Source organism: Macrotis lagotis, chromosome 8, assembly GCF_037893015.1.
Source record: "Macrotis lagotis isolate mMagLag1 chromosome 8, bilby.v1.9.chrom.fasta, whole genome shotgun sequence".
Classification (NCBI taxonomy): domain Eukaryota; kingdom Metazoa; phylum Chordata; class Mammalia; order Peramelemorphia; family Peramelidae; genus Macrotis; species Macrotis lagotis.
In genome coordinates, this window is record NC_133665.1 from 39,168,999 (window position 1) to 39,190,461 (window position 21,463).

A 21,463-nucleotide genomic window follows, 5' to 3' on the forward strand; every position below is an offset into this window, starting at 1 on the left:
CCATGTAGGAGAATTATGAACGATTAAGTAAAGAAAACAATAATTTTAAAAGTAAAATAGACCAGCTGGAAAATAAAATTAACCAACTGGAAAAGGAAACAAAAAAGCTAACTGAAGAAAATAAAACCTTAAAAATCAAAATTGGATAAAAGGAAACAAATGACTGTGAGAGACCAAGATTCCATTAAATAAAACTAAAAGGTTGAAAAAAATGGAAAAAAATTTAAAGGATGGATTTCCAAAGAAGTAAAGGACTTTCAAATTTACCTGATAAAAAAAAGTCCAGAACTGAAATGAAAATTTCTTCTTCAAATATAAAACTCAAGAGATGCTTAAAAAGGTAAATGGAAGGGTAAGGGGACAATAATCTCTTGAGAATTATATTTCTCTTAGGACAACTGAAAGGAACACATTCAGACAGAGAGCATGGTATAAACTAACTGTAACGTGATCAAACTTTAGCTCTTGAGGATTGCCTTCCTATTGGTCAGTGGAAGGGAGAATACTTGAAAAAAGAATGTGGGTATAAACTGACTATGATATGATCAAACTCAGCTCCTGAGTATAATATTTACATTGAGATAGTTGGTGGGAGTGTTCTTGAAAAGAGGTGTGTTATTATTATGTAAAAATGTTTATGGCTCTTGAGAATTGTACTTCTTTCAGGTTAAAATAAGTATACTTTGACAGAGGGTGTGGGTACAAGACAAGTGAAAAACAACAACATGAAAAAAAGAGAATTATACTAGGAAAAGAAGGCATTAGAGGATAAATAACACCAAAATAATGACACACTAAGGACTTGCTATTGTAAATGCAAAGAGGGAAGTGTATGAGCCCTGAGTAAATCTTTCTCTCAATGGATCTGGCTCAAAGAAGGAATAACATGCATTCTCTATTGGTTTTAGAAATTTCTCCTACCCTACAAGGATGTAGGGGGGGAAGGGGACAGAAAAGAGAAAATGAGGTCAATAAAAGGAAAGGGGAAAGTAAATATAAAGGTACCATTAGAGTAAAAGTAAAAAAAAAAAGAAAGGAAAGTAAAAGGGTTAAGGAAGAATAAAAGGGAAGAGGGCTAGAAAAAGGGAGGGCAGATTAAAAGTTGCAGGAGTTAGAAGCAAAACATTGGGAAGGAAAGATAAGGGAAAAGGAGAGAGAGAGAAAAATATAAAGCGGGAAAGATAGGATGGAGGGAAATACAGAATTGGTAGTCTTAACTATGAATGTGAATGGGATGAACTCTCCCATAAAATAGAAGCGGATAGTACAGCAGATTAAAAACCAAAATCCTCCAATATGTTGTTTACAAAAAAATATATTTGAAGGAGAGAGATGTACAGACCAAAAGTAAAAAATTGGAAGAGAATAACTTATACTTCAGCTGAAGCTATAAAAAAAGAGAAAAAAAGAATAGCGATTCTCATCTCAGACAAAACAAAAGTAGATCTAAATAAAAGGGATAAGGAAGGAGAAAGTCATTGTACAGCTAAGGTTAACTAATAGATGTATTTGTGAAAGCTTCCTTATAATACCCATCAACTGGGAAATGGCTAAACAAGCTACTATATATCTATGTTATGGAGTATATTGCTCTGTAAGAAATCATGAGCAGATCCAGTCTCAGACACTTAATAACTGCCTTGCTGTGTGACCTTGAGCAAGTCACTTAACTCCACTGCCTTAAATTTTAAAAAAAAGAAAAAAAAAGAAATCATGAGCAGTCTGACTTTGAAAAAGCCTGGAAAGACTTGCATGAACTGATGATGAATGAAGTGAGCAGAACCAGAAGAACACAGTACACATTAATGGTCACATTGTGAGATGATCAACTATGATGGAAGCAACTGCTCTCAGCAGTTCAATGATCAAGGACAATTCAGAGAAGAAATTATGAATTCTGAATGCAGAGTCAAGCATATATGTTCACTTATTAAGATTCTTTTATGTTTTTTCTTTCTTTCTGATGGTTTTCCATCCTTAGTTCTAATTCTTCTTTCACAACATGGCAAATATTGGAAATATGTTAAACACAATTATAACTGTACAACCTATATCAAATTGTTTGCTGCCATGGGGAAGGGGAAGGAAAGGGAGGGTGGGAGAAAAATGGGGACTCCAAAGCTTGAAAAACAATGAATGTTGCATATAATTGAAAAATAAATTTAATAATATTAATAATTATAATAAAATATACAAGCACACAAAAATGAAAATAAAAAGAAAACTTTTTAAAATGTTCCAGTTCCTATGATGCTTTGATGGTTTCAGTAATGACCCATCTTTAAATCAACTAAAAGATAAGGACATCAAGGTACAGAATTCTGTACTGGGTAGGATACTTACTTAATACGTGATATTTGTGAATGTCCTGCAGATCTCATCACAATACTGACATCTGTAAATGGTTTTGGTGCTGCAGAAGTATTAAAAATTAATATTATTAATTTTATACTACTTTATAACAAAATACTGCATATAAACTATACACAAATGCTTTGTATTCATTTAGAGAGCTAATCACATATCACAATGAAAATCTAATCTTATTTTTAAAAAATCAGAAGTCTCAATTTTGGAAACAGGAATTTCTGCTCAAAATTTTATAAATGTTAGTTAAAAAAAACAAAAATAAAATGTTTTATTTCACTTACCAAACAAAATATCCAAATAATTCTTTGTCCACAACTTGGATAAAAAATTATGGACTCATCATCACATTTTAAATTTAACCTCTTATTATTTCATATTCTTTCATTTTCATTCTTTTTTACTCTAATGAAAATAATGCAATTTTCATTTTAATGTTAAATGAACAAAAAAAAAAGAAGCTTGGACCACATGTAGCCTACCTAAATTTCCTCCCAGTGATTATGTTAATTGTAATTTTCTTTCCTTCACTTACTTTTACATACCCTAATGTCGATAGGAGGAGAACATATTCATTTTATAGATGGGTGCTGCTAAGTATAAGTAAAGAGCTAAGTATAAAAATTCCAAAATATTTGTGCCAATGATTTTTACAGGACTAGTGAAACTCCCAAGGAGCAATTACAGGCAAATTCAGAAAAGCATAACATTGATTTGTCCAAATGGAAAGACACATCATGTTCAGGTAACACCACTAATAAGATGGGAAAAAATAATCAAGCTCTAAAACCCAAGGAAATCAGTAATAAAAATGAAAATATATATTTAAGTACAAAGCAGACTCTTGCATATTCCCCAAGGAAAAATGTCCCAAAAGTCTTATAAATATCAGTAAGAAATTAATAATATCGATCTATCACCATTAAGAGCAATATTTCATGTCTGAATTATGTCTTGGCACTTATATAACCAGGTCATCACTTTACATAACATTTTGCTGATCATAAGTTTTCCATCCATGAAATATGCCTACCAAACATACCATGCAATCAATCTTTTATCTGTAAAAGTATAATTTAAAAAAATATCTCACATATCCAATATTAAATTGTATTTTAGTATTTATATTTTATAATCAATTTAGGAATTTCCCATATCATATACCAGAGAGCTATATTTAATAGTTAGCATTATGATAAACTATATTATTGCAATTGGAGAAACTGCTAGGGCCAATTTTTTGATTTCTTTGGTGTAACTCCCAGTGAACAACCCCCTCTTATCAATCTTGATGGGCACCTATTCTTCAACTTATTATCTTAAAATTGCATGGGGATCATGAGAGGTTAGCTTGACAAGGGTAGTTTCACTCAACCTTCTGCATCAGAGATAGGACTTCTACCAAATCTCAATGATTCCAAGGTCAGTTTCTTTTCCCTTTGCCATGGAGTCTCTCATAATTATATCACTATTATTCTTTTTCAATTGAGAGTTTTAAAGTAGGCCATGAAACCTAGTGCTCTAAATTATTACTAAACTTTTATACATTAGCCAATAGATATTTAAGATACAAATAAAATGACTCAGAATAAATGATATAAATTAGTTCAAATCAAAGAGAAAAGAGGTCCAAGAAATATTTTAAGCTTTAATTAAAATTCTAATATTACATCACTCACACAATATTTCTTTGGATAATCAATTCTCAGTATGAGGCCAGAAATCACCTCTTAAAAAAAGACAACTTTGGCAAGTGTATGCTCTGGGACAGTACCTAGATGGAAAAACTTACAAAAATAAATAGCACTCTAGGCAGTACATTATGTAAAACAGATTATAGGATCACAGATCTAGACTAAAAAGAGACCTCAGAAGACTTCTAGCTGAATATTCTTATTATGGAAAAGGTCTGATTTTGATTTACACCTTGTTAGTTTTATGTTCAAAGTTGGGACAAAATGAAGCCCTTTTAAATCATTGAAAAATTAACAGAAGGAAGCTTAATTAGTCCTAACAAAAAAGATTATTGAACTAGGATATAGTAGCCCACAAATTTGCATAGCAGCTGTCTCTAACACATTTGGTCAGTAGGGCAAGTTGGGCAAGTCCTTTTGCCTTGAGAAATCCACCAAAATTTATGATCCCAAACCCACTTGAGTAGGCCTTGTTATGCCCTTCAGTGACCTGGAAGCTAATAGCTTAAACTGTTTTTTCACAGGGGAGAGAGAACTGGCTGGTAGATGTTGATTCTATCATGTCTCTCATTTATTACTAAAGCCCAGAGAGTTGAAATGACTTCCCAAAGATCAAAGAGGTATATGTCAAAAGTAGTATTTGCCAAAATTCTCTGACTTCAGAGCATTCTTTTTCCTATATCATAAATTTTAAAAGATATAATAAAACATTATATAAAAATTATAATTAAACATTATAAATAAGGATTAAATTTCCAAGCTAGTATATTAAAATCTGTTTGATATATAAAATACCTATATTATAGTATAAAGTAACAAGTTAGCCAGGGTAGAGTTCATGTGGGAGGACAAAGGATGAAAAACAGGCCATATTTCCAGTGCTTGAAGAGTGGGCCTCACTGAAAATTAGAAGGCATATTCACACATCGAGATTTCTGAGTATAAAGGGGACAACAATCAAAGGTTGGAGACTAGAGTGAATCATTTATCTCCTATACTGGTTCTCTCTAAAGGGGCAAAGTTTCTCATTAACAGCTATGTTGTAGGACAGTTTTTTTTTTTAAAGAAGTCAGGTATGCCTATTATTAAAACATTGCATGAATAGGAAAATGCATTGCAAGAATCAACAAAGGCTTTCAAGAACACATTCCCTTGGGCATGAGGACAGTCATTATAAATGGAATCTCAGAATTTTACAAGTAGAAAGTATCAAAAGATCAAAAAGTCTATCTCTCTCCTTTTAGATTTGTGGAAATGTATACCTAATGAATAAAGTAAAGTACATCATTCATGTAGCCTCCTAACTTATTTTTATTTTCCATTAATACCTAGTACTGTGTAGTATAACTGATACTCACTAAATATTTGTTGAATGAATTAATCTTTAGTTATGCAAAGATGGGTCTTCCACCTTTGGGAGGGAAACCATGAAAGACAAACTTTCTATAGATCTTTTCCATTTCCTATTCATACATACAAATAGTTTATAAATCAGGGATAACTTGCATTTTGAAATAAAGGAAAATGCTACCATCATATTTTAGGGACATCTCTATTAACTATATATTCTATATGCATACATAAACCCAATAAAGATATCAAATGGGTTGATGTCAGAAATATATTTATAATTTATTTTTTCTTTTATATTTTCATAATCAGATAACATTGACTATTAATTTGTAAAACAATTTAGTTTCCTAACAATTCCATGGAAAAAAAATTGAAAATAATTTTATTTAAGCAAGTTTGTGACAAAGTTTTATTTACAACTCATCTCTTCATTTTAAAAGACAACAGATTTTAATGCAAAGTTCTAAAGCAAAAGAAACAAACCTGAATCCATGGTGACTGACTTGGGAGGTTTAATAGGATAAAATACAAAGGGAAAAATAGCTCCATGAATTTGATTTTGTATCTAATGAAAAAGAAAAGATAGGTTAACACTGTGGCTGTGTCAGCTATGCAAGTTAACTAAAATCTTAAGAATTTTTTTAGATGTAAAGGTCTGGAAAATTCTTTAATACAACTTCCTTTTTTTTTCAGCTAAGAATGTGAAGCATGGAGAAGTCAACTAAATTATTTAACTCAGAGACAGAATTACGGTAAGTCAAATGATTTTGTCTTCTTACCATAAAATTTCCTATTTTCAAAGAAATTCTCTCTTTTCTCTCTCTCTGTCTTTGTTTCTGTCCCTCTCTCTTTTTTTTTAAAAAAGAAAAACACTCAAGGACCTTTCCTCTCCTTTCGTTCTTTATCTTTCAGTCATCTAACATATTAATAATGCTACTAAGAGCAAGAAGAAATAGGCTAGTGTTCAAACAAATCAATCAATCAATAGAAAAGTTAAATTTTTTTATATACAAGAAATATTGGTCAAATATGTTTATGAGATATTAAGGTGAAATATAAAAAGCTTGAGATTATTCACAGTATTCCCATCCCCTAATATTAAACAAAATTAATAATAGGTAATATCTGTGGTTAGTTCTATTTCTATGTACTTGATATTTGGAAGGCAAAGAGAAGAGGCTGCTATTCTTCAGGAACATTTACCTGTATCCTGTAAATTTGAATTCTGAAAGAGGTCTGATGTGCAGATGTATTATATTCTAATTTTACTGCAGGCAAGTAATTTCTTCGTACAGGTGTCACATGTGGTTGTAGAATTTTCATGTCATTACCACTAGGTGTTAAACAAACCTGAAACACATGAAAATGTTTTCTATTATCTTTCTCAAGGCAAATGTTTATACACAACAATAATTATTACAACAGTAATATTTATATACAACAATAATAAAACATAAAATTCCTTATATAAATAGAATAAACATTTGAGTTGAGTGAGTTATATCACATATATAACTTAAAATATAATAACACTCTCTAAGCAATTATTCTAGTCAACACTGAAAAATTCATACTTCTATTTCTCCATCCTATTTATAAAGTTTATAACTTCCACTTATTCAATTTAAAAATTACTAAGACTTAATGAATAGTTAATTTAGGGGAAAAATTTATTAACTTAAAACCCTAATATTTACTTCAATTACCCAAATTTGAAAGTATTTTACCTATATAACATTGATTTAGATAATCCTTCAGTTTATAAAAATAATCTAATTCATCAAATGATTAAGGCAGATTAAAAAAAAAGGACAATACAAACTAGCTTTAATCAATACTTTAAAATAGTACCGAAACATTAGGTTCCAAGTCTACAATCTTATCTTCTGAAGGTGAAAGCTCAATGTATTCTTTAAATTCTCTCTCTAATTTTTCAGTTTGCTTTATACTCAAGGGCCTCCATCTTGCTTTCTTCTTTGGTTTTGTCTCCCAAACAACATCCGAGCTTGTAGGATGACAAAATTAAAATCAACTTTCAGATATAATATGTTAATATTTATAGCAAAGGTATATACTTAATATATACTTATATTATTATATATACTTAATAATAAACTTCTGTTATAACCTAACACAAATTATTGGTCTCTTATTTTAACCAACAGACTTAAATACCTTAGCATACATACATAATTATATTTATATTCATTCTAAAAGGTCCTTCTTTCCCTTCTTCTTTCTCTAGGTTGGCTCCCAACAAATCTTCATTTATGTGATTCATTTATATTTATCTTCAATATGTGAAGGAATCATAATGTAACATGAAGCATATTTCTTTTTCTTTTCTTTCTCCCTATCCATAGATTCTTCTCTCCCTCCCTTGCTTCAGAAATAAATAATAAGGAATACACATTTTAAAGTTCTTTGTTTTCTTTTTTGTTCTTCTCAATGGGAGAGGGAGTGAGGAGTAAAAAGGAGAAAAATCAGGGCTAAAAATTAAATATAGTTGAATTTGTAAAAATACTTTCTAAAGTATCAGCACTGGATCAAAGATTACAAAACAATTTTCATTGAATATTAGAATTCCATAAAAGATTTACGATTTTCTGCATGGTTCATTATTTTTGAGAAAGGATAATTTGTACACCAATTTGTACACAGAATTTCTGAGAAAAGAAGACAAAAAAAATCCATTTGAATGAATATAGAATACTATTACTGTCACACCAAGATTATTTCTTAGGTTAAAATATTAGGGAAAAGTTAAACTATTTTTAATACAGCAAAAATGAGCAGTCAACACAAATAAATTAACTCAAATAAATAAATGAAAAAAATCTGTCTACGTTAACCAAAATACAACAATTATCTAATTTAAATAAGTCATGAATGCACAGAGAATCTACTGAAGCTTCCACTTCACTTTTTAATGAAAATGGAGAAGGAAAAGTAGGGGATCAATATAAATGCTAAACTCAATAATCTCAGAAATGAGCAATTACTGATTACTAAATTGTACACAATTCAAAGATGTTTTTCATTAATTTCTGTTATTTATACAAATTTATTTTACTGAATATTATTTTAAGTTATTTTTGTTATTATAGTTCAATTGTTTCAGTCATATCCAATTTATTTGTAACCTTCTACCAAAGATACAGGAATAGTTTCCCATTTCATTCTCTAGCTTTTTTTTTTCAGATAAAGAAACTGAAGCAAATTAGCTTGAAGGATTTGCTCACTGTATAAGATCATATCTGAACTCATAAAAATATATTTTCCTGACTTCTGCCCTGATACTTTATCTACTGTTCCACCTAGTTGCCCTAAATTAAGTAACAGATTTAATAAATTAGATTTTTTCAAAATATTATAATACAATCATACAATTATTTAATATATTTAAAAATAAATTTGTATAAAATAACTCAGAATTGGAATTATCATCATAGAGCTCACTTAAGACTGCTTTGTTATCTTATCTCTTTTTTTGGTCATTATTTGATTTGATTTGTTAATTTTATTTTACTGTTTTCAATTACACGTCAAGTTAATTTTCCTTTTTTTAAGATTTTATTTATTTTGAGTTTTACAATTTTCCCCCAATCTTCCTCCCCCCCTCCAGAAGGCAGTCTATTAGTCTTTACAATGTTTCCATGGTATACACTGATCTCAGCTGAACGTGATGAGAGAGAAATCATATCCATAAGGAAGAACAATATAGTATAAGAGATAGCAGAATTACATAATAAGATAATGGAATTTGCTTTTCTAAATTAAAAGTAATAGTTTTTGCTCCTATCTTATCTCAAAGAATTATAAAAAACTCTAATTTTCAAATTAAAATTATCCTATTATTATGAACAAATAAACTAAACAAAATAAATTCCTATAAAATTTAAACAAAAATTACATTTATACAAATATAGTCTATTCACTTATTGAAACACAATTTAACACTTATACACATATTTATCTATATCTATCTATCTATCTACACTGTCTTACCTGGTTATGCCAATGTAGGCTACTTCTTGCTTTGTATAGTTATTAACCAATGAAATTCCAACATCTTGTAATGACAGGACAATTTCTTGTTCTGCCAGCTCTGCTTTTTCATTTTCATATGTAACTTTAAATACTTTAGGATCTTCAGTGAATAAAATAATGCGTTGCAAGCCTTCAAAGAACGAAACTAAATAGATGGTCTTTTTCCCAGCCAAATTAATTGGTGTCATCATGTCCTACAACAAAATTTAAAAAAAGACATATTAGCTTAGGAAAAACTTTAATATTCATTCACATTATTTGTAAGGTGACTGAGAAAGACATCAAAAGGAAAATGGCTCATGAAGTCTATATTTTAAATATATGCATGATATTTAAACACAAGACAAGTTAATGTTCTATTTTTATGGGCTATCAGTTATATGTATTGATGTTGCTCTTTTTGCTTGTAAGCATCTATCAGTGTATCCAAATTGGAGAAATTAAAAGTACAAATTTATGAGATGATGAAATGCTATGTTATATATAAATATATATAAATAAATTATCATTTGTATGAAATTATGTTTATATGTAAGGTTTGTTAAGTACTTTACATTCTGATTTGATCTTCTTAACATTGCTATGAAGTAGGTCTTATTGTTATTTTCTGATTAAATATGAGAAAACAAGAACAGCATATATTGTGACTTGTCCAAGCTCAAATATAAAGGGTCTAAGAGAGAATTTGAATCTAAGTGTTTGCAACTGGAAGTTCAGCATGCTAGCTACTATATCACCTATGTATCTCTTAAGGCACTATTGGAGCTGAAGTAAGGGTCACAAAATTATTAGCCTGCCACTGAGCCCTTAGAGGCACCTTCCCTTATTCTGGCTGACTACTTCAAAAGGGGGTGGGCAGCAGAGCCAAGAGGGCAGAATAAAGGCAGGACCTCCCTCAAGTTCTCCCCCCAAACCCCTCCAAATACCTAAATATAAGGACTCCCACCAAATTCAAGAGAGACAGAACCCCCCAAAAAAAAGCCTGAAACAATTTTCTTGCCCAAGATAACTTGGAAGGTCAGCAGGGAAAGCTCTGCTGCACTGGGGTAAAAGAGGGGCACACTGCAGGGTGGCTGAGCTAGAGGCAACCAACCCCAGCAATCCAGGAACAGAAAGTCAGATAAGTGGGTCAAAGGCCTAGACACTACCAAGGACAAGTTGGAAGGTCAACAGGAAGGGTCTGTCTCACCAGGCTGAGAGTGGAGCATAGTCCAACGCAGGTCTCAGCAACTTTGCAGACCCAACCCCAGCAAACTAGAAGTGGTCCTTGAGAGTCACTGCATCATTAAGGGTAGTTAAGGAGGAGATTATGGGGTCTCTTTGCCATCACCAAGGCAGGATTCTGTGGATTTGCATATACTTGGATCTAGGTTGCAGTCCCAGGAAGAAAACAAGCAGTAAGTAGCACAACAGAGCTCACTGCTGAAGGGGAGCAGGGCCCCTCTTCAAAGTTTTGGGGCAGAAAGGAGTGCTAGTGATCATCCACAGACTAGAGCACAGACCTGGAGAGGAGTCAAAAATCTCTCCTTAGATCATAAGACTTTGGAAGAATTGAAAACTTTCAGGTGCCCAGAAATATCTCTGAAAATAACTGCAAAAAGTCCTGGAAGCTTGGGACCCTGTGCCCTCTCTGCTGGGGGCAGAACTCTACCTTAACAAAGAGTTTAAAATCTAGACACTGTCTGGTGAAATGAGCAAATGACAAAAGAAAAAAATCTGATCACAGACAGTTACTTTGGGGTTAAGGAAAATTTAAATACACACTCAGAAGGAGACAAATAATGCCAAACCTTTTATATCCAAAGTCTCTGAGAAAAAATATGAATTAGTCTCAAATCATGGAAGATCTCAACAAGGATTTTTAAAAATCAAGTAAGGGAAGTAGAAGAAAAATTGGGAAAAGAAATGAGACCAATGAGGGAAAATCATGAAAACCAAGTCAGCAGCTTAGGAAAGAAGACACAAAAAAATACTAAAGATAATATCTTAAACACTAAGATTGGGAAAAATGGAAAAAAAAAGTCCAAAAAGTCAATGAGAAGAATACTTTAAAAAGCAGAATTGGCCAAATGGAAAAGAGATACAAAAGCTCACTGATGAAAATAATTTCGTAAAATATAGAACAGAGTAAAGGGAAGCTGATGACTTTGTGAGGATTCAAGACACAATAAAACAAAACCAAAAGAATGACAAACTAGGGGGAAAAAAGTGAAATATTTCTTTGGAAAAACAAGTGACCTATAAATAGATCCAGAAGAAATAATTTAAAAATTATTGGGCTACTGGAACATCATGATCAAAAAAAAAGAGCCTAGACATCATCTTTCAAGAAATTATCAAGGAAAATTGTCCTGATATTCTAGCAGAAGAGGATAAAATGAAAACTGAAAGAGTCCACCAATCACCTCCTGAAAGAGATCCCAAAATAAAAACTGGTACAAATATAATAGCCAAACTTTAGAGCTCCCAGGTCAAGGAGAAAATATTGCAATTAAACAGAAAGTAACAATTAGAATCTCATGGAGTTAGAGTCAGGATAATACAAGATTTAGCAGCTTCAACAATAAAGGACTGCAGAATTTAGCATATGATATTCTGGAAGAGAAAAGAACTCGGATTAAAACCAAACATACTCTTTCAGGGAAAAGATGGACATTCGAATGAACTTTCAAATTGTCCTGATGAAAGGACCAAAGCTGAACAGAAAATGTGATCTTTAAATATGAGACTTAAGTGAAGCATAAAAAGGTAAACAGGAAAGGCAAATCATAAGGGACTTAATGGTGCTGAACTGTTTATTCTTGCATGAGAAGATGATATTGATAATTCATATGAACCTTTTCATTTATTAGGACAGATGGAAGGAGAAAATATAGAAAAGGCACAGGAAGAGCTGAATATGAAGGGTTGATGTTAAAATAATGGAGTTAAAGGATGAGAGAAGAATGTCCTGGGAGAAAGGAAAAGGCTAGGTAGAATGGGCTAAGTTATTTCACAAAAAAAAAAAAGGCAAGAAAAAGCTTTAGCAGTTGGGGAGGGGAAGAAGTGAGAGGAAGTGGGTGACCCTTATTCTCATTAAAATTGGCTCAGAGAAAGAATAATATACACACTCAATTGGATATAAAAATTTATCTTACGCTAGAGTAGGAGAGGAAGGAGTTGGGAGAAAAAGGGGAATGCAGGGGGGAAGGAAGATTATGGGACAGGTAGTAAAACTTTTGAGGAGGGACAGGGAGAAAGAAGAATGAGAACAGAATAAATGGGGGTGAGGGACATAAAATGGAGGGAAATATAGTTAGCAATAGTAACCGTGGGAAAAAATATTCAAACACTTTGCTTTGAAAAAGACCTCATTTCTGAAACATAGAGAACCAAGTCAATTTTATGAAAAATAAGAGCCATTACCAAATTGATAAATTAACAAAAGATATACACAGTTTTCAGATGAGATCATCAATAGTATCTATGACCATAGTAAAAAAAAAATCAACGTCTTAACTCACAACTGACTGGACAAATGCAGATTAGAACAATTCCGAGGTACTACCTATAGGACTGGCTAATAGGACAGAAAGAGAAAAATGACAACTGTTGGAGAGGATGTAGGAGAATTAGACATTAATGCACTCTCGGAAGACTTATGAAATAACTCAACAATTGTGGAGAGCAATTTGGAATTATGCAGAAAAGGATTAGAAAACCATATCTAGACTTCCGGCCAAGATGGTGGAGAGAAGATAGGCACAGTTCCAAAGTTTCCTGATTTTTCCCCATCTATCACATGAAATAAAACTCTTAAAAGAAATCTGACCCACAAAACCCAGAAAGAAAAGACAGGAGAAAGAACATCTACCTCAGGATTTATCTCCCTCAGCAGCACTGGACAAATTTGGGCAGGTGAGTCTGGGCCCAGAGGGTGGATCAGTCCTGGATCAGCCAGATTAGCAGCTGAGTCTGCTAGAGTCTTAGGGCCCAAGAGCAGGACCTGCTGGATCAGCACTGGGCCTAGACACTGGGGGTTGAGTCCACTAGGGAGCAGAGGCAGGCTGAACCTCTGGAGCTTGCCAACAGGGCTGGGGGAGAGTCCCAGTGCAGGATAGCAGCGGACATACCATCCCTGAGCTCCTCTGGTCTGAGGAACTCTGAGTCCACGCCTCTATTGCTGCTGAGGCCTCTTCCAGGAACAATTACAGACTACTTCTGCCTCAGGCACAGGTGTGTGAGCAGAAGAACCAGCCCAGGGGACAATAGGGAGAGAGATGACCTCAGGCCAGGGCAAAGACCACAACTGATTAAAGGCAAAAGGATTCATTAGCTCCAACTCCTCCTGTCAAGCTAAGGGAGAAGGCCTCAATCAAGGTCACAGACACTCCAGAGAAAGCAACCAGCACCTCCTACTGGCCATCCAGAGAAACTGCACTCAGTGAGTAAAGCCTTTATTGAACCCAAGCCCCAGTGAACCAGCCCCTCCCCAACTCAAGGTCTCAGCAAAATGAAGAAGGGTCAGCTGAAACGTGGATGCATAGAAAAATTCTTGTAAGGGAAAGACCCTAACTCAGAGCGACCTAGAAACTGAGGAGAATACGACTTGATCTTAAACACAAAAAAGACTTCCTTGAAGAAATAAGGAAGGAGTTTAAAAAACAACTGTAAAATTTGGGAGAGACAATTAATACCATGCAACAAGAAAACAAATCCTTAAAAAATACAATTGGGCAAATACAAAATGAGAATAAATCTCTCACAATCAATTGGACAAGTACAAATTGAGAATAATTCTCTCAGATCTTCAATTGGGCAAATTCAAAAAGAAAATAATTCTCTCAAAACCTAAATTGGTTAAATGGAAAGCTCTTTCAAAAGTAGAATGGACCAATTGGAAAAGGAGTTCCAAAAGGTTAATGAAGAAAACTCCTCTCTAAAAAAAAGAATAGAGTCTGCAGAAAATAATGACTCCATGAGACAGCAAGAGCCAGTAAAAAAAAAAAAAAAAAAAAAAAAACGCAAAAATAGAAGAAAATGTAAAATACTTCATCAGCAAAACAACTGACATTGACAATAGGTCAAGGAGGGGCAACTTGAAAATTATTGGACAAAACATTGAAGAGAAAAAAAAAAAAAGCCTGGACTTAATATTACAGGATCTAGTGAGGGGAACTGCCCTGTTATCATGGAACCAGAGGGCAAAGTAGTTATTGAAAGAATACATCAATCCCCTCCAGAAAAAGATCCTAAAATGAAAACACCAAGGAATGCTGTAGCCAAATTCCAGAACTATCAGACAAAAGAGAAAATCCTGCAAGCAGCCAGAAAGAAACAATTTAAATATCAAGGAGCCAAAGTCAGGATTACACAGGACCTGGCTGCATCAACATTAAGGGATCTAAGGGCCTGAAAAGAGATAGACCAAAGAGCAAGGGAGCTTGGAATGCAGCTAAGAATCCACTATCCCACAAAGCTGAGCCTTCTCTTCCAGGGAAAAAAATAAACATTTAATGAAATGGAAAAATTCCAAAAATTCCTGATGGAAAGACCAGAACTAAATGGAAAATTTCGACATCAAACAGGAGGTTCAAGAGACACATGAAAAGGTTAAAAAAAAAGGGGGGGGGTGGTAAAAAAAATTGCTATCCAATAAGTTGAAACTGGCTACATTCCAGCATGGGGAAAAAGATGCTCATAAATGTTGAGAATTCTAACTCTAACAGAGAGAATATACCTAGCCAGAAGTGATGGACATTCATGACCAATCCATGGGACTGCTATGCAATGGGATATAACTGGCTTTAACCCCACTTGGGAGAAAGACTCTAATAACTCTCAAGAATTTTAACTCTATTAGACAGAATGTACTTAGCTAGAAGTGACAGATACTCAGAATTTTCTATGACTCAGATAGAATGATCTAAAATAACACCACTTCCTTAAAAAGGGGGACAGGAAGGAGACAGGAGGAGGGAAGGGACTGAATGGGGCAAATCTCATTACACCAAGAAGAACAAAATACCTATGGTAAAAGAGGGGAAGAAGGGAGATGAGAAACACTTGAATCTTGTCACTAGACTTTGCTTAAAGTCAATTTATACATAATTAAATTAAAAAAAATCTAACCTTTCAAAGATTAAAAGGGGAAAAGGGGAGGGGGCAAAGAGAAAGAAAGGGGTAGTGGGGGAAAAAGGGAACACATAAAAAAAGGGAAAAAGAGAAAGGGGAAAGAAAGGGGAGGGGGTGACATAGGAGGACAAACATACTGAAGGGGTGGTATTCAGAAACAAAATACTGGAGAATATGGATAAGCGGGGGGGGGGGGGGGGGAGGGGGAAAATACGAACAGAGGGAAGAAAGTATGGAGGGCAATAAAGAATTAGTAATCATAACTCTGAATGCGAATGGGTTGAACTCTCCCTTAAAATGCAAACAAATAGCAGAGTGGATTAAAACCAGAATCCTACAATATGCTGCTTACAAGAAACTCATTTGAAGCAGAGAGATACACGTAAAGTAAAGGTAAAAGGTTGGAGCAAAATATATTTCGCTTCAGCTGAAGTAAAAAAAGCAGGGGTAGCAATTCTTATCTCAGACAAAGCAGCAGCAAAAATAGATAGCATTAAAAGAGATGAGGAATGAAACTTTATCCTCCTAAAATGTACCATAGACAATAAAGCTATTTCAATACAGAATATATATGCAACCAATGGGACAGCATCCAGATTCTTAGAGGAGAAGCTGAAAGACCTACAGGAAGACATAGAAAGAAAAACTCTACTAGTGGGAGACTTCAGCCTCCCACTCTCAGATCTAGATAAATGGAATCATAAAATAAACAAGAAAGATGTTAAGGGGGTAAAAAAAATTGTTAGAAAAACTAGATATGGTAGACTTATGGAGGAAACTGAATGGGGACTGAAAGGAATATACCTTTTTCTCTGCAGTACATGGAACTTATACAAAAATTGACCATGTACTAGGACATAAAACCTAATGATCAACTGCAGAAAGGCAGAAATAGTGAATACATCTTTCTCAGATCACAATTCAATAAAAGTCATATGCAATACTGGGCAAACGATATATAGAACCAAATCCAATTGGAAACTGAATAACCTCATTTTAAACAATGGACCAAAAAACAAATTATAGAAAGAATTAACCATTTTATCCTAGATAATGACAATAATAAAACAACATACCAAAGCCTATAAGATTCACTCAAAGTGGCTCTCAGGGGATATATTATAGCTTTAAATGTTTACATGAATAAATTTGAGAAAGAAGAAATCAATGAACTAAACATACAGCTACAAAAATTAGAGAAAGAACAAATTGAAAATCCCCAATTAAATACCAAATTAGAAATTCTAAAAATTAAAGGAGAAATTAAGAAAATCGAAAGCAAAAAACCTACTGAATTAATAAATAAAACCAAAAGTTGGTATTATGAAAAAAAAATAAAATTGATAAACCTCTGGTCAATTTGATTAAAAAAAAAGAAGAAAACCAAATTGCTAGTATCATAAATGAAAAAAGTGAACTCACCACCAATGAGGAGGAAATTTAAATTAATAATTCTAAATTATTTTGTCAAACTCTATGCCAATAAATTTGATAATCTAAGTGAAATGGATGAATATTTCCAAAAATATAAGTTGCCCAGGATAAATGAAGAAGAGATTAAATACCTAAACAACCCTATCTCAGAAAAAGAAATTCAACAAGCCATTATTGAACTCCCTAAAAAAAAATCTCCAGGGCCTGATGGATTCACAGGTGAATTCCTACCGAACATTTAAGGAACAATTGGTTCCAATTCTATATTAAACTCTTTGGAAATATAGGGAAAGATGGAACTCTGCCTACCTCTTTCTATGAAACCAATACGGTGCTGTTACCTAAACCAGGAAGAGTTAAAAAAGAGAAAGAAAATTATAGACCTATCTCCCTGATGAATACGGACACAAAACTCTTAAATAAAATCTTAGCAAAATGATTACAACAAGTTATCACTAGGATAAAACATTATTATCAAGTAGGATTTATTTGAGGAATGCAGGGTTGGTTAAATATTAGGAAAACTGTTAGTATACTCAATTATGTCAACAACAAACCTATAAGAAATTATATGATCATATCAATAGATGCTGAAAAAGCTTTTGACAAAATACAGCATCCATTCCTCCTAAAAACACTAGAGAGTGTAGAAATAAATGAACTGTTCCTTAGAATAATTAGCAGTATCTATCTGAAACCGTCAATAAGCATTATATTTAATGGGGAAAGGCTAGAGGCATTCCCAATAAGAGCAGGGTGAAACAAGGGTGCCCATTATCACCACTACTATTCAATATTGTATTAGAAATGTTATTAGCTTCAGGGGCGGCTAGGTGGCACAGTGGATAAAGCACTGGCCCTGGAGTCAAGAGTACCTGGATTCAAATCAGGTCTCAGACACTTAATAATTACCTGGCTGTGTGGCCTTGGGCAAGCCACTTAACCCCATTTGCCTTGCAAAAACCTTTAAAAAAATGTTAGCTTCAGCAATTAGAGAGGAAAAAGAAATTGAAGGAATTAGAATTGGGAAGGAAGAGACAAAACTCTCACTCTTTGCAGATGACATGATGGTCTACCTAGAGAATCCCAAGAAATCATCTAAAAAACTACTGGAAACAATTAGCAATTTCAGCAAAGTTGCAGGTTATAAAATAAACCCTCATAAATCCTCAGCTTTTCTATATATGTCTAGCAAGATACAGCAGGAAGGGCTAGAAAGATAAATCCCATTCAAAGTAACCTCAGACAATATAAAATACCTGAGAGTATATTTGCCAAGAAAGACTCAGAAACTTTTTGAAAACAATTATAAAACACTTCTCACACAAATTAAATTATATTTAAATAACTGGGCAAATATCAACTGCTCATGGATAGGTACAGCTAATATAATAAAAATGACAATTCTACCAAAACTAAACTACCTGTTTAGTGCCCTACCAATCAAAATGACAAAAAATTACTTTAATGAGTTAGAAAAAATTGTAAGTAAATTCATATGGAGAAATAAAAAGTCTACAATTTCCAGGAGCTTAACGAAAAAAGTGCAAAAGAAGGTAGCTTAGCTCTACCTGATCTAAAATTATATTATAAAGCATCAGTCATCAAAATTGTTTGGTACTGGCTAAGAAATAGAGTGGTGGACCAGTGGAATAGACTAGGTGCGAAAGCAGGAGGTGATTATAGTAATCTGCTGTTTGATAAACCCAAAGAGTCCAGCTATTGGGAAAAAAACTCCCTCCTTGATAAAAACTGCTGGGATAATTGGAAGTTACTATGGAAAAAACTTAGATTAGACCAACACCTAACACCCTTTAACAAGATAAGATCCAAATGGTTACAGGACTTAGACATGAAAAACAATACTATAAGCAAATTAGAAGATCAAGGACTAGTTTACCTGTCAGATCTATGGAAAGGGGAGCAGTTTATGACTAAGGAAGAATTGGAGAACATCACCAAAAAAGAACTAGATGATTTCGATTACATTCAATTAAAAAGCTTTTGTACAGATAAAACCACTGTAACCAAGATCAAGAGAAATGTAGTAAATTGGGAAATAATCTTTAAAACTAATGATTCTGACAAAGGACTCATTTCTAAAATATATAGAGAACTGAGTCATATTTTTAAAACAAAAAGCCATTCCCCAATTGACAAATGGTCAAAGGATATGCAAAGGCAATTTACAGATGACGAGATCAAAGCAATCTATAGCCATATGAAAAATTGCTTTAAATCATTAATTATTAGAGAAATACAAATTAAAGCTTCTCTGAGGTACCATGTCACACCTCTCAGATTGGTCAATATGACCAGAAAGGATAATGATCGTTGCTGGAAGGGTTATGGGAAATCTGGGACACTATTACACTGTTTGTGGAGCTGTGAATTCATCCAAACTTTCTAGAGAGCTATTTGGAACTACGCCCAAAGGGCAACAAAAATGTGCATATCCTTTGACCCAGCAATACCACTACTGGGTCTATACCCTGAAGAGATGAGAAAAAAGAGTAAAAATATCACTTGTACAAAAATATTTATAGCAGCCTTGGTTGTGGTGGCAAAGAATTGGAAATCCAGTAAATGTCCTTCAATTGGGGAATGGCTTAGCAAACTGTGGTATATGTATGCCATGGAACACTATTGTTCTATTAGAAACCAGGAGGGATGGGATTTCAGGGAAGCCTGGAGAGATTTGCATGAACTGATGCTGAGTGTTATGAGCAGAACCAGAAAAACACTGTATACCAAACAGCAACATGGGGGGTGATGTTTAGCCTTGAAGGACTCGCTCATTCCATCAGTGCAACAATCCGTAACAATTTTGGGCTGTCTGCAAAGGAGAGTGCCATCTGTAACCAGATAAAGACCCGTGGAGTTTGAACAAAGTTCAAGGACTATTCCCTCTAATTTAGAAAAAAAAAAGAAATCTGATCTTGGTACTTCTTAGACTTTTTTGTCTCTTCTTTAAGGATATGATTTCTCTCTCATCACACTCAATTTGGATCATCGTACAACATGGAAACAAAGTAAAGACTGACATTGCTTTCTGTGCAGAGGTGGGGGGAGGGAAGTAAGATGGGGGGGGTGTAAAACTCAAATGATATCTTTAATAAAAATACAATTAAAAAAAACATATCTACCCTTTGACATAGCAAGGCCACTCCAGGCCTATAATCCAGAAGATATGAAAAGGATCTATCTGTATAAAGATAGTTATAGCAGCTCTTTTCTGGTGACAAGGAAATGAAATTGAGGGCATGCACATTAGTGGGGGAATAACTTAACAAACTGTGGTATCTGATTATAATGGAATACTATTCTGCTATAAGAAATGAGGAACAGAATGCTCTGAGCAAAACCTGGAAAGACTTACATGAGCAGATGCAATAGGAAATGTACTATAAACAAAAGAGTAGCAATATGATTATATATTCTCAGCAATGCTGTGACTGAAGACACCTCTCAAGTACTTGTGATAAAGAATTCTTTCCATCCTCAAAGACAGAACTGATGGTATCTGAAAGCATATTTTTTTCAAAGCATATTTTTTAAATTTTCTTTTTCTGGATGTTTCTTTTCTTTCTTTTTGGAGGCGGGGAGCTATGTCTATTTTTACAACATGACTATTATGGTAATGTTTTTCATGACCACACATTTTTAATCTATATCAAATAATATGCTTTCTCAATGAGGGGAAGTGGGATGGGAAAAAGGGAAAGAAATTGGAACTCAAAGTTTTAAAAATGAATTATTAATACTTGTTTTTATATTTAACTGGGGAAAAATAAAATGAAGCATATAAAAATAAAGGGGAAGTGTGCATCATTTAGACTGCTTCACTATATAGGTAAAGCTCTTCAGAACAGACCAATAAATGCATATTGACTATATCTGACAGCTTTGTAGCATGATCTTAATACTCTGATATGGTAACAGGAAAGTTGTAATCTGCATAATAGTGAATAAAGAAATCATTTTAAAATATTAACTGTTAAAATGAAGAATTATTTGGAAGATCATACAATCCCTGCATCATTCATAAATCAACAGAGTTCTTGATAGGTTCTATGTCTTGTCAATGGTCACACAGAAAGGTAATAAAAGAATGAGGGTCAAGAACCATGGTTTCAACATATTATTCTGGTCTACTTTATGCAGAAGTTTTCTGGTTCAAAGAGTGTTTGGTGGATAGAGCTCCAGTCTTGGAATCAGGAGGAATTCAGTTCAAATCTGATATCAGACACTTAATAATAACCTAGTTGTGTGACACTGGAAAATCATTTAACCCCACTGCCTTGCAAGAAATAAGAAAACTAAAAAGTGTGAACATTAGAATGTCGATTAACAATAGTTTAATGTATTTTAAATAAATTATAATTCTACTAGCTATTTCTGAATAATATTGCATTAAAAACAATAATATGCAAATACACAGGCTAAAATGT

The 21,463-nt window shown here is 33.4% G+C and overlaps 1 protein-coding gene across 6 annotated transcripts in view; it reads right to left on the reverse strand.

Moving 5' to 3' along the window:
• VPS13A (vacuolar protein sorting 13 homolog A) overlaps nt 1–21,463 on the reverse strand; it is a 349,000-nt gene that overhangs the window by 54,980 nt on the left and 272,557 nt on the right. For all 6 annotated transcript variants that reach the window (XM_074196703.1, XM_074196708.1, XM_074196704.1 and 3 more), the window contains 5 exons: nt 9,423–9,658; nt 7,266–7,419; nt 6,618–6,764; nt 5,898–5,979; nt 2,344–2,413 (listed from right to left, as the gene is read on the reverse strand). In XM_074196703.1, the coding sequence (XP_074052804.1) occupies nt 2,344–2,413; nt 5,898–5,979; nt 6,618–6,764; nt 7,266–7,419; nt 9,423–9,658 (689 nt within the window). The remainder of the gene's footprint in view (nt 1–2,343; nt 2,414–5,897; nt 5,980–6,617; nt 6,765–7,265; nt 7,420–9,422; nt 9,659–21,463) is intronic.